General features: G+C 38.6%; 2 protein-coding genes across 2 annotated transcripts; one reads left to right on the forward strand and one right to left on the reverse strand.

Moving 5' to 3' along the window:
• The first annotated feature begins 3,383 nt into the window (after window positions 1–3,383).
• Window positions 3,384–5,099, forward strand: LOC148017476 (uncharacterized). Its single transcript, XM_087662923.1, has 4 exons — window positions 3,384–3,590; window positions 3,731–3,837; window positions 4,026–4,346; window positions 4,500–5,099. The coding sequence occupies exons 1-4, from the start codon at window positions 3,537–3,539 to the stop codon at window positions 5,002–5,004; spliced, it is 987 nt and encodes a 328-aa protein (XP_087519049.1). The 5' UTR covers window positions 3,384–3,536; the 3' UTR covers window positions 5,005–5,099.
• Window positions 5,100–5,930: 831 nt separating this feature from the next.
• On the reverse strand, window positions 5,931–8,159 carry LOC148017477 (uncharacterized). Its single transcript, XM_087662755.1, has one exon. It carries the CDS (start codon window positions 8,157–8,159, stop codon window positions 5,931–5,933), a length of 2,229 nt encoding a protein of 742 aa, XP_087518881.1.
• Between the last annotated feature and the right edge of the window lie 6,398 nt (window positions 8,160–14,557).

Raw genomic sequence — 14,557 nt, forward strand, 5'->3', positions numbered from 1 at the left:
ACATATAGTAACTTCCTCGAGAAAGTAGGTAAGGATATACAAGTGTTTGGATACATAGATGTAGATTGGGCTGGTAGCATGTCTCATAGAAGATCTACCAATGGATTTATTTTTTTCTTTGGTGGTGCACCAATTATATGAATTAGTAAAAGGCAACCTTTGGTTTCTTCATAGAGTATAGATGCTAAGTACAAAGGTATTACTATGATAGCATGCGAGATGATATGGCTACAAAAGTTATCAAGTGAAATGGATGTGCACAGAGATGGTCTAGTTGTCTTCTATTATGATAACATGAGCTACATACAACTATCTAGGAATGCATTATTCCATGCTAAGACAAAATACATTGAGGTACATCACTACTTTGTGAGAAAATGTACTTGTACAAATGATTGACTTGGTATATGTCAAAGTATACGTGATTAGGTAACTTATAATTTCACAAAGGCATTGGTGCATGGAAGCTTCAAAAATTTTGAAGCCTACTTGGAATTACAAAGATACAGCTGAGCTTGAGAAAGAGTATTGAGATAGCAAGCTCAACATGTGTAAACATTGATGATAGACTACCTAGTTAGATATATCCGGACATCCACACTTAGCACATTGGTGGTCACTATGATCCTCACATGGCCCACACTGACTTATCACTTATTATATGTGGTTAGTAGGCCCTATTTGACTTAGTAGGCCACATTTCTTTATGTTGTAGCTTATCTATACATTGTATAAATTGTATTGTGCATGAAAGAAGAAGAAAAAACCAGTAATAAAATGTTTTGGCCTCCATCTCTCTTCTTGTATTCTTGAATGAGTTTGCTCTTATGTGTATGGTTATATCCCTCTTCAAAATTTTGCAACAACTCAGAAGCAACATGACCTTTTGCTAATAGATATAGAAACCTTTAAGTTGAAACATTAGATGAGTTTTAATCAAATCACTGTCTTTTCCACTTTCTTTTAAACTAAATGTAACTTGGTAAGTTGAAATTTTTAAACCTTATTGTTCTTCTCGAAATGTGAGTAAACATATTATTATTTCTATTAAGAATAATTACATGTCCACTCTGGGGGTTCACTATATATATGTATTCTGTATATCACATACATTCAAGGTCTATTTACAAATATCTTTATTTATTAATTTTCTTTGAATAGAACACGATCCTTTTTAATTCAACCTATAAATAACCCCTGTATATGACACCCTTCTATCAATAAAAAATATATAAAATTGGTTTTAAGAAAACCCTTTTTTGAACTCACATGACAAATACATATATTCATGATGATTGAGCCCTTGAGAATGTCCATCTTAAGGATGCATCGAGTAAAAATAATACTACATTTGTATATGAATAGAGTAGTCTTGTGATCATAAGCCCTTCTAGTCGTGGAGTTTTTATGGATGCATGCATGTGTGTATACCTCAATGTTCAATGATGTGATACCTTCCTAAGTTTATGGGTTTCTCCATGTGATTCAATTTTGCATATATATATATATATATATATATATATATATATATATATATATATATATATATATATATATATATATATATATATATATACACACACACACACACATACATACATATGTACATATGTACATACATATATATTTATATAAACATAAATAGATAAATAAATAAATAACATGTATATATATACATGGATGTATCAATGCACTTGTATATATGTGTAGAATTCCATCTCAGCCTCTAATTAATGTCTCTCATTTAATGGTTTTGTCATCCTATCAACATCCACATAAACATTCTCATATAATGGTAAATCTATACATACATGTGTGTGTGTGTGTGTGCGTGTGTCCATATACACATCTTGATATATGTAAGGTTCCACCTCAACCTCCATGTGATTGTGTCTCTCAATCAAAAGTCTTTTGCTCATAGTACCTCCCACTTGATTGTCATAAATATGATGTGATGACTGACTTATAGTATTGTGAATATACACAAACCCACAATCATAAGCACACATACACACAAATAATATATACTGACACACACAAAAACATGCAGATACATAATACATTATAGTAACATATAGATACTCATGACAACCCCATTGATGACCTAAAATTATCTAATAAATGATGATGTTCCCCCAACCATAATGGCTCCATTCACATTGCCCCATGTTCTAACTCACATGACCTGATAGCCTCAATTAATACTACCAAAATCACTTGATATCCACCTCACAACACAACTACCATTCCTTATACAGTCCTCTCTAGATTCAAAGAAAATAAACTTCTTATGGCCCACACCAGTAGTCTCTATCATCTAGAAACCCTTTAAAAAATGAAAGCTTGGTTATATATATGGAACCTAACACATCAACTTTTGAACATATTTCTTGTAAACAATAATTCAACAGCTAGCTTGGTTTAGGTGCATCTAGAAATTGATTGGAATTAAGCTAGTTTGGCATGAACTTTTTTAAATTTAATTAGCACCTAGCTACCTTGAATTCATCTAAATGTGAAGAAAGAAATCTATACACCAATCCATTCTTTATGCCAAGGCTTTCCAAAGGTATTCATACTAAACTAATTCAATATGCAGACCTAGTTAATTCGTAAATGCTTAACTAACACTTTTATTGATTTCTTTGTATCTAGATGAGTTGCATGTACCATGAACTACACAAATATTCATCAACAAAAATAATAGCCTTATGAAGAAAAAGTAGCCAAATATCTATAAAGTGGGCTAATCTTAGAAGTACAAAGCTAAGCCCTTGACAAGTAGTAAAAAAGTTCAACTTATCTTTGGGAGAAATAGTATATGGCTATATTTTTATAAACATATGTTGAGGTAGCATCATAAGTTGCCATAGAGATGAAAGCAAGTCGACTAACTCGCTTAGATACATCTCACTACAAATGTCCTCTTTGTATGTTCACTCATATTGTTTTTCTGGGTTTTGGAACACCACCAGCACTCATCGCGTCGAGAGGACATGTGTGTGCCTAAATACACAAAATATTTTAGCTCAACCTCCATGTGATTGTCTTCCTCAATCAATGGCTTTGTCCTCTAGTTGACATCGACTTGATTGCCCTGTCGTTTTGCACATGGGCTTTCCTACTTAATAGTATATATCACTTCAGCAATCAGACCTTAAAAATAATCACGTTGAGGAGCGGATCGTATTTAGGAGCGTGTATGAAAAACATTTTCGGGTTCGGACAATGCAAAAATCTTTAACGTGTATTTGCCATTAACTAAACGAAAAGGTCTCGTAAGTTCAACGTTCAAATCGTTCAAATTACATGTGAAAGAGGCCGGACGTTGGGTGGCTATAAAATGCCCAACCGCAGCACCACCAAGCACTCACGACAATTCCTTTGCCTCCCTTTCTCCTCCTTGATTCTCTAGTCTTCCTGATTCACCACACGTGTGCTGTTCGTACAGAGCTCTCATCTCTGATCTAAACAGTCTGGTTGTATTTTGCGCGCACTAGCGTTTGCAGAGAATATTAGAATTAGAATACAGCACAATGGCTGCAACGTTTGGCGCACCAGCTTCTGCCGCGAAGAACTCCAGCTACACGGTAGAGAGACTACTTGGAGCAATAATAATCTCACATATTTATATATATAGAGAGACAGAGAGGGGCACAGAGAGAGAGAGAGTGTGTGTGTGTGCCTCTCTCTATCGCTGCTATAAGTCTTCGACTGTCAAATGCTGCAGGTTAATTCCGATGACTACTGGATCGAAAGGAACCACCAGCTCTTCACGACTCCTCCACCTGCAGAGTTGATCCACAGCTGGAGCAGCGGCGTGGCATCCGTCAAGAGGTGAGCGCGGCGCTGGGGATTGATATTGATCAGCAATTGACTATAATTATCATAAATGAGTGTGCAATGACAAGTGTCGGCGCCGCTAGTATTGAGCAGCAGCATACAATTGATTGAGGGTACTCTGTGTGTGTGTGTTCTTTTATGTGTACTGTGCCGCACAATATGCGTACTACGTTTGCTTGCAGGAGGAGCGCAGAGGAGAGACGCGCTTTGGTCGCATCCTCGTTTGAGCTGGGGTCGTATCATGACGAGTCAACACTCGGTGCCGCCGTGGGCGGGGCAGAGGTTACGGATGATAAGGGCAACATTGACCTGCCCCCCGGTAAGTATCCGGCCGAGTACTGGAAGGACGTCAGCAACCACGGCAACATCCTCGCCACCTTCATGGTTACTGCCCGCCACAAAACCGGCTTCACTCCTGATCTCTCCAGCGCCTCATTATCCAAGGAACAAGCCAAGGAATATATGGAGAAGTTCAATAAGTGGTTAGCTGTGCTCGACGAGGAGTATGTACTGCTCACTCATGATCATTCCCGTTCCGTTTGTGAAATTGTCTGCCCCCCTCCCCCGCTTCTCGTATGTGCCTCGTATGCGATAATTCTTTGTTCAAAAGCATATAATTGCTAACGCACTTGCTCGCTTATCATGCATGGTCACAGGTATTCTCCTTATGTTCTTTATGTTGGTGGGGACAAAAGCACGAGATCAAATGACAGCACCAACTGTGATGTGGTTCTCAATGGCGTTGGTGAGCTTGTGGTGGCATTGGCAGGCGTCGCCGGTGGGCCCTTAGCTGCAGCACTAGCTAACAAAGTCCGAGAGATTGTCAAGAGCTCAGCCAAGTACGTGACGCAGACAGGAGAGGCTGTGCAAGCAGGCTACTCCTTGGAGACGACCGCTACCACTGGCGAGAGGGACCCCATCCAACCCATTTGCTTTACCTCTACAGTCATGGGAAAGGCCCAAACTGGCAAGAGTGTCTCCGAAAGAAGTGAAGTCAACATAAGCTACCACAAGTACAAACTTAATAGCGCCCTTATCATTGCCATGGCTGACTACTTTGCTGAACATGGTACGCTTGTTGGTGCCAAACAGTATTGCGAGTACGTCAATGCTCCACTCCGCACAGTGTTCGGGAAAAAAAAAATTGTGAGCCTAACATAGATCCTTCTTCTCTTAACCTAAGGCGGTTTCATAAAATTTGAACCTTACAAAACCTTTACATTCTAAATCGAATCGGCCCAATTCCCTCGATTCTACAAATTGAATCGGTCAAATTCCTTTTTAAATCTTTAATGAAAGGATAATCATTTTTTTCTATTATTTGAAAGGGTTTTTATCTCAAACTTTTCCTTGGAATTTGTTCAATTACTTCTCTTATACCTTAGAAATCAAAACCCTTATTATCATTAGTAACTTGATCTACATTACATATCTAAATTTAAATAGATAAAAACAAATGTATGCAAGTTGTTTCTATGTCTCTTAGTGGGTCTATGCCATATGGCCTCAGAGAAGTATACACATTATAGGCACAAAGACAAAGAGAACGTTAAAAAAAAATAGAAACCCAAAAAGAAAAGAAGTTAACTATTAAAAGCATAGAATAAACAAAAAGAAAAAAAAACTAGCATAAAAGATAACATAATAAAATATAAGCAAAACAAAAAATAAAAAAGTTTAGAAAAAGTCAAAACACATTTTATTAAAAGCAATCATGATACAAAAAGAAAAAAAAACTTAAGCAAAACAAAAAATAAAAAAGTTTAGAAAAAGTCAAAACACATTTTATGAAAAGCAATCATGATACAAAAAGAAAAAAAAAACTAACATAAAAGAGAACATAATGAAATACAACCAACATTATAAACAAAAAAGTTCAAGTACATTTTATAAAAGCAAGCATGATCTAAAAACAAATTGGAAGATTTTTATTCAAAAGATAGAAGCCAGCAAGGGAAAAATAAGTTTAACATAGGAAAATGATTAAGAGTCAAAAGAATCAAAACAACAAAAGTGCAAATAATGCATAGTGACTTCAAAATCATCATAGGCCATAAAAAATCAATTGCTCTTATGAATATGCAAATTTATTGCAAAATCAATGAACAAATTCCTTGTGCTGTGTATAAATGGCGATGTGTTTTTTCAGCCCATAAGTCCATACTCTCAATGAACTCTATATCAGTGAACTTAGAAGGCCCTTCAATAAAGATTTTCATTAATGCATCTAAACTCTTAATCTCCAAACGATTACGAAGCTTACTCTTTATCACAGTTCGAGCACTAAAACCTCTCTCACAAATAGCAATGCTCGAACATTGGACAAGAGCTACTTGACAAAGAGTAAGAATATTCGGATAAGCATCCCTCCACATACTATTGCAAGCAAGTGTTGAAGTTATTTCTAACAATGTGAATCGTATCCAATCTCTAGAAGCTTGATGCTTAAAATTTCTAAATTCTTTCTTAAACTCGTCAACTTCTATCATTGCAGGGAATTCTTCTATATTTAGCTTTTTAGGAAAACCATAATATGAAGTTAATTGATCTATCTCTTGGGTTCCATAGTTCTTTAAGGCCTTCTCATGTATTGGATGTTGTGCAGGCACAAGTATTTTTAAACAATTAAGTATAGAATTATCTTGAAATCGAGAATTCAAGTTACTTACCACTGAATTGGCAAAAGCAACTTGAAATTCTAAGGCCCTGTTAAAGTCTTCTCCATTAATTTTACGTTTTAAATCATGCTCATAAAATTTCTTCCCATGCAAAGCACCTCTTAATGTATATAAATATCCTTTTTCAGGCCCATAGTCTGGAAGGATATCATATCCATATACTCCAATAGTTAATGCATTCACATCAACAGGAGGACAATCAATGTAATATTGTGTTATGGATACAATTTCGTTCTTTACAAGACTATCTATAGTGGTGACATCTACAAAGTCTTTTTGAAACATTTGGCTTAGTGTTGTTAAACCTCTCAAAATATCAGCTAAGAAATGTAAGCAATAAACACACTCAAACTCAACCAATTCTTCATAAATATGCAATGCCTCTCTTTTAGTGATATCAAGTATTGCATCTAAAGACTTACACACTCTACTAATAGCTCTATATCTACTTAACCATCTCACATCAAAAGTATGCTCAAGTCGAAGAATGGGACATGCCAAATCTTGTTGCATAGCTTGCAACCCTTCTAATCTCTTCGTGCTAACATTAAAATGCGAAGCTATAGCATTAATAAGTTTTTCTAGTTTTTTGCAATAAGGCATCTCTTTTGCTACACTAGATATTGCAAGGGCACTACGATGGGCAACACAATGAATTGATGTTAAAAATGGATTAACGTGTTTTTTCAATAAGGCCTGGACACCATTCTCCTTTCCTACCATTGTGGAACATCCATCAGACCCAAATGCAACAAATCTAGATAAATCTAGCTTACATTTCTTTAGCTCTTTAATAATAGCCTCAAACAAAGACCTTGCAGTGCCATCATGCACACGTATGATACCATAAAAGCTTGTTTTAGGAACACAATCAGCCTCGAGATATGATAAATAAATAACCATATGTCCATGTGAGGAGATATCATTTGACTCATCAATTAAAACACCAAACCATGGACTAGTTGAAACCTTTTCTATTGTACTTTTCATAAGAGACGATGCCATGCAAAAAATCATTTCAGCACATGCCTTATCATCATTATAAAGACTAGTAGTGTATGGTGCATGGCAATCTTGCAATAAGCTTATCATGTCAGGAAACACAGAAAATGGCAAATTTTGCTTTGCAATCAAATATGCCGTTCTAAATAATGAAAGTAATGCCTCATCTTTTACTTCTCTTATTTTTTTAACACTCTTTTCAATTGAGTCTTTTCCTTCGAGTAAAATAGCTTGCATAGCAAACTTATGACATGATGTGCGAACATGGGATTTCAAGTTGCTAATTTTAAAATTTATAGATCCCCCTTTTGAATATGCACTATGGGGATGAGGATATTTCAAACAAAATTTACAAAACATTTTTACTTCATCTCTATCATAAACAAGCCATTTAAATTGGTCTAGCCAATCCTCTTGAAAAAGTAAGCGTCCTTCTTTTTTCCTTTCAAATTCAGCCCTTTCTTCAAGTGACATGTTATCGAATGATTCATTTGAAGATAACACATTAATTGAAGTTGAGCCCCCAATATCATCCGTATTTTCTTTTAACTTTTTAGAAGGATGCTTGGCTATGTTTTCAATCCCAACCCATGCAAGAAGGTTTCCTTGTCTCTTATCTTTCAATTTAGGTGCCATTCTCAAAGTTAAAAAGAGTGGTTGCGATCTTACCGTGTTTTTTATAATCGTTGAAATTTTCTACCTTTTGTTAGGCATTCGTTCCCTTTGAAAATCTAAGCTCCTCCAATAGCCAACCTCTATCTTCAAACTACAATGTCTCACAAAGCTTTTTAACCTAGTAACAACCACATAGCAAAATAAAAATAAAAATTAGTACTAATATTTTACCTTTAAGCTTTCACTAACACACATATACACACAATGCACATTGCACATGTATGTCACACACACATATATATTATTATACACACACACACTCTCTCTCTATATATATATATATGTGTGTGTGTGTGTGTGTGTGTGTGACGTGTGTGTTTGTGTCTATGGTTGACAAAGCAAGTGCTCCTACGAGCTTTGTTGGCCATACAAAGTACTTTCCATCAGACTTCGGAGTATTATCAAATGATGATTGATCGTGTAAACTTAGAACTACCACCTCTCACCTTTCTTTGCTATTTTGAATCACTCATTATTTGTTAAATATGATTCTCACCTTCACGAGTTAGCCTTCAAAGTTCTTAGTTCAGGAGGCAGCAGCCAGCGTCGCAGCCTCCCCTGGAGGCGAAAGCCTGGAGGCCCGAGGAGGCGGGAGTAAGCCCCAGGAGCCTAGGTAGTAGGAGGTCGTAGCGGGAGCCTGGAGGTTGCAGCGGTGCAGCCCCAGGAAGCGGCAGCCCCAGGACTCAGGAGGCGTGGAGGCGGTAGCCCCAGGACTCAAGAGGCGTGGACTCTGGAGAGTCGAGGCCCCAGGGGCCAAGAGGCGGCAGCCTGGACGCCGGACGGGTCACGGTCACTCAGCACTGGAGAGTCGAGGGCCGAGGCTTTGGACTCTGGAGTCTGAGGCGGGCCACGGAAAGTTGAAACCCCAAGAGGCAGGAGCCTGGACGGTGCCACCCTCCAGGTGGACTCTGGAGTCACGACTGTCTGAGAGGCAGCCTGCAGGTGAGGCACTGAGCAGTGAGGCTCGAGAGGCACTGGTGACTGAGCAGTGAGGCAGCCTGGGCGGCTGGGCCCTGCAGGAAGTTCCGAGAGCCTGAGAGGCACTGACGCTGAGACCCGAGGGCCGAGAAGCAGCCTGCGGGTCCTGACTCCTGCCACCTGGGGCTCGAGAGGCAATGAGGGCCGAGGGGCAGCCTGCGGGTCCTGCCACCTGGGGCTCGAGACGCAATGAGGGCCGAGGCTGAGAGTCGAGATCCGAGAGGCAGCCTGCGGCCTTGCAGGAGTCTGGAATCCCGAGAGGCAGCCTGCGCCGTGCGGCCTTGAGGCTTGCAGATTCCAGAAGACTCGAGTCGAGACTCGAGAGGCAGCGCTGAGCGTGCAGGTCCAGGAACTTGGAAGTTCCGACCTGAGAGTCGAGAGTCTGAGGCTGTGAAGTTCTTTTGGAATTTGGATTCAATCTACTACTAAGTGCCCAGGGCCACGGCGCCACGCATCTTTTGAACTGCAACTTTGAAGACTGAAAGTTTGCATTGTGCACACTGCAACTTTGCATGTGCCATGATGAAGTTATGAACATTGAACTCTCGAGTGTCCACTTGGCACTCTCTCTCCAATTTACTGACAGTAGTCAGCAGCAGCCAGCTTTAATTATAATTAAGGCTAAATTTTAAAACGTTTAAACTTTAAAGTTTCACTTGAAAGTTGATAGTGGACACTTAGCTAAATATATATTGTATTATTAAAAATCCTTTTTCATTTATATTTAGAAAGATCTTATCCTTCTACATTAATTATGAGAAGGATATTCTCCCTCTATGATAAAGATGAACCGGCCTAAATCCTTTTCGCATGTATTTTTCACAAGTAGACAATTCCTCCTCAGATTGGATCGAACGAGTTTTCTCCTAAAATGAACCGGCCCTAGGATGAAGCGAACCCGCCTTTTCCCGAACACTGACTCCGCACTTACAAAACGATCGCATAACCAGCTGGCCCCCACTCCCCCCCCCCCGCCCCCCAAAGCTCTACTACTTACAAAACGTTCACATAACTCCCACCCCTAAGTTGTGTTCTTCCTATCATCAGTGTCATTCGACTCGACAACATGTGAGCCCTTTCTCTGTAGTCACGTTTTCTTCAAATTTGCTTGTTAGCGTGAAAAATCTACTATGGTAAAAGTCCCATCACTCGTCGCCATTGTTTACACCTCTGGATGTTTAAAACTCATCTTCAGCTATTTGTACTAATCAATAAAGTGTCTTTCAAGGGTATGTGCATGTGCTACAATAGGTTTTGTTTTGTGCCTACTCATGTTCCATTAGAAATTTCAAGATGCTTGCATATAGATGTGTTGAACTCCATGAGAATGACAAGAGAGACCAGAGGAAGAGGAGAGTGGCAAGATACCAATGATCATAAAGAGAGTCCAAATATAAAGACAAGAGAGACCAGAGGAAGAGAAGAGAGTTGGAAGACACCAATGATCATAAAGAGAATCCAAATATAATACAAGGAGTTTTTGAATAGTTCCTACATAGGAAAACTCTTGCCATGTAGAAAATTCTCTAACTTTTCCTAGGTATATGTATATAGATTCCCTATGTATAACCAAGGAATTATTTTCCCCACATCCCATGTTGGGGAATCCTAGGTATGCATGTATGAACTCCTTATATATAACTAGGAACTTTATTCTACACATCTTCAACTAGGGACTTGTAGGTCATAATACTAGGAATTTTAATTCTCCACATCTTGAACTAGGGATTTGTAGGTCATATAACTAGGGAATCATGCTTCCCATACAAGATAGTAGGGAATTCTAAGCCACACAACTAGGGAACTTGGTTCCTCACATTCCATACTGGGCAATTACAAATAGCCATATCAAGAACATACGTATACTTCATGCAAAAGTATAAATAGTTTATGGAAAATGGTTGCCAAGAAAATTAGGTCTAAATCAAGTAGTCATTCAATAATACAATATTTCTTCTCATCCCTTTTTACAAAATTGTGTAAAATTATTCTCTTTTTTTCTCTAAAAAATAATTGGTGATGCACTAGGACTATAAAGGTAGTTATATTAATCTATAATTTAATGTTGAGCACCATGTGACCTAGCTCAATACTTATGGCAATTAGAAACAAATTGTGGTGTGCCATTTGTGCATATTGTTCAACACATTTCTAATACATATGCATTATAAAAAGAGATGAAAATGATCCTCTTCCGCACAAGGTAAATTTCCTCAAATAAGCATTAACATACTAGGTCCACCTCTGAAAAACTTCACTACAAATAGCCTCCAAAGAAACATATTAAACTTATAAGAAGATGTGGCATTCCATATTGCTATGGCTAATTTTTTGCATTTTTCTCACATATGTAAGTTTATTGTAGTTACTACAATTCTCCCAACTTAGGTTAGAGTTTAAAATATATTGCACATGTCACCTACAATCAATCCTACTTGAGGTTGAGTTAAGTGTGCATTACCCATGTCACCTATAATCAAGCCCTAATTAAGGTTAAACATACTAAGGATTGTAATGAAAAAAGTGTAATTGGAGATCAAACCCCTAAGTCAAATGGATTGGGTTCTCAATGCAAATATGTTTTACCCCACTTTCTTTGCCATCAAGGAGCACTTGAAAAAATTTATCTACAAAGATACCTACTTAATTTCTTGTAATCCCACAAGTTTTTCGAAATTTCATTTCCTTTTGAGAATTGGTAGGCTAATTTAGGAGTTTTCTCAATAACAAATATATATTCTTTGAAGCCCAAATCAATCAATTAAATGGACAATGCAACTAATGAATCAATCCTCACAAAGGCATTTAGCCAATCTTGAGTATTCCAAGCTATGATTATTGTTCTTCATGTTTTTTCATGGGTAAATATCCCCTAAGGAGGAGATTTTATAATGGCTTGAATGTAACGTGCACGTTTGTCCGCTTGCGAGACACGTCTTAGCAACCCATCGGGGGGAGGGTCTAGAAGGCTCCGCCTGGCACTCACAGGGAATGACACAAGCTTTGCGATCTCGGTCTTCCTGAGTTTGCCCCAAGCGGAAGTGTCCAGCCCTTCCCACTTGGGATCGACCTAAGGTTAGGGTTCTTTTCCTATCAGCAAAGTCTCTAGGAAGAAGATAGCGTTGAGCTCGAGTTGTACCAGTTGGTGTAGGAACAATGGAGTCGATGCGGATTCATGCTACACTTGGTTCATGGAGAATCGAAAATGAGAGGGATGCGAAGCTCAACCTCTCTACAATATGGAATAGCCCCATTCCTTTCCCCTAAAACAGAATAACCCGGAATTTCTACATCTTCTGACACTAGGTCTTCATTGTCTTATCATCTCATCATTTGAGAAAAGTTCCCAGCTAACCGGGACCACCCTTTCGTATGACGGACCTAAGTCATGTCCACTACACTTTTCTCAATTTGCTTTAGTTATCTAATTACCTAATACATTACGTTTTGACATGCAAAATCAGCTTCCTTAATTAAACAAATTAATCACAGGTTCCTTCACGTAACTTAGGCACTGACATAAAAACAATGCCAAGCAAGTTTCTTTTTCTTCAATAACTGCTCTTTATTAAAAAGAAAAATCCTAGAGTACATCCAATATAATGCCCGAAGGCTAGCCCAGCAATCTACAGGATTGCTACTCCATGTTTTGCCCGTTGACTAGTACACGGGCCTCGAGATCCCATCTCGAGTCACGTCGGTCCCTTATGTGAGATCCAAAGGCAAGGTATTTATAGCTAGAGCCTCCCCTGGCACCCAAGCATCCCCCCGCTCCAAGCAGTACCCACGGAGAGACCTCTCGCGGCGGGTTAGGTCCATATACCCGGCACGGGTAACAACCCCATTGGATAGGGCCAGGTAGACAGTCGGAGGTAATTGTTCCTGCCTCTCCCTCCAGGCTATCAACCTGAAGCATTAAGTGTTTTCCTTGAATTAGTTCCTTGAGCAAAGAGATCAAATAATGTACTTAAGTACAAGCACGAACATTTCAAAGGTCGTTTGTGCGACCGACTGCTAAGGTGTGACTCCTTTTTCTCGGATGCTCCCAACACCTGATCTTGGGTCTCTTCGCGACTTAGCGAGATCCCAATAATTTCAACAAGAGCAAGTGATCTTGGTAAGTTGACTGATACTTACCCATTTTCTTTGGGTTTTTCCTTAGGGTATCTTAGTCCCTAACTCAAGCATTAGTTGGTTAGTCAAGGTAATGGACATGCCTTATTCGCAACCCAACCAAGGGTCTTTTAATCTCTAATTCTAGCCAAGCTCAGTTAACACACATGGCAACACATGATTCCTCATTTAAACTTTGAAGATGCGGTTTAGATGCATGCGATCCTTCCAATTCTCTTAGTGCGGTTCTATGCAGGATTTCCCAACCATCATGCACGTTGTGGGTTTAGTATAGTTGTACCCCTAAACGAGTTTTATCTCTCTTTATTCCTGGCAATGAGTACTTGTTTCTAATGCACCGGATCACATATGACTTGTGTCTATGAAAGTCTAGGGTTTTGTCTAACGATGCAAGTGTATCTTATGAACAGAAATTAACATTTCATGTGTTTCTTTTAACCATGATTGTGAAACATGAATTCTAAATGACTATTCATGCACTGAACTGGTTAAAAAGCTATCATTTTATGTGAAGTAAGGTGATAAACTTATCATTTTATGTGTGTAGAAGCTATCATTTCATGTGAGGTAAGGCGATAACCTTATCATTTTATGTGAGTAAAACCTATCATTTCATGTGAGGTAAGGCGTTAACCTTACCATTTTATGTGCCTAAAATCTTATGGAAATTCAACCTCTACCGTTTTGTGCATGCAACTTAGTTCTTAGAATAAATAAAACCTTATTCACAACATTATCCCTTCCACGAGAAATAAGTCCTATATTAATTTTTAACGCTTAGAACCTGGGCTGATTCGTGTGTACTATGTTAGTCGTTTTGCTTGCCCCTCCAGCATTATCGGTGGCTTGGGTGTCTATGCTTCCCACGACTTTCTTCTTGGGAGCCATTCGCCTCAGGGAGATTGGGTAGTTCGGACCTTAATAGGTTTCAGTTTGTTCGGGTTCGGTGGGAAAGACCACTAAATGGGGTCCTTTGCCGACACCACAACAGAGACGAGGCATAGACGCGCATGTTAGACGTGCAAAGTCAGGCACGTCTATCATTGCATCTATATGTGCGTGTAAAAGAGCGAGTAAATAGACACGAATTTTACGTCTATATATTTGCACAAATAGATGTAAATATAGATGTGTTTTCAGATGCATAATTATTTAACCACCTGAAATTAGACTTAATCTAATTAAAAAACCAGAGTTAATAATTATTTTTGCATTTCTCTCTAATGAATGACAGTTCCTCCAGTTGA

The sequence above is a fragment of the Lygodium microphyllum genome, chromosome 22 (genome assembly GCF_053477565.2).
Source record: "Lygodium microphyllum isolate KBCC chromosome 22, Lygodium_microphyllum_v1.1.10, whole genome shotgun sequence".
Lineage (NCBI taxonomy): Eukaryota > Viridiplantae > Streptophyta > Polypodiopsida > Schizaeales > Lygodiaceae > Lygodium > Lygodium microphyllum.

Coding starts and splice junctions, on each gene's coding strand:
- LOC148017476 (XM_087662923.1), top strand. CDS start 3,537: ATGGCTGCAACGTTTGGCGCACCAGCTTCTGCCGCGAAGAACTCCAGC. Junction 3,591..3,730: donor CGAAGAACTCCAGCTACACG/GTAGAGAGACTA, acceptor CAAATGCTGCAG/GTTAATTCCGATGACTACTG. Junction 4,347..4,499: donor TTAGCTGTGCTCGACGAGGA/GTATGTACTGCT, acceptor GCATGGTCACAG/GTATTCTCCTTATGTTCTTT.
- LOC148017477 (XM_087662755.1), bottom strand. CDS start 8,159: ATGGCACCTAAATTGAAAGATAAGAGACAAGGAAACCTTCTTGCATGG.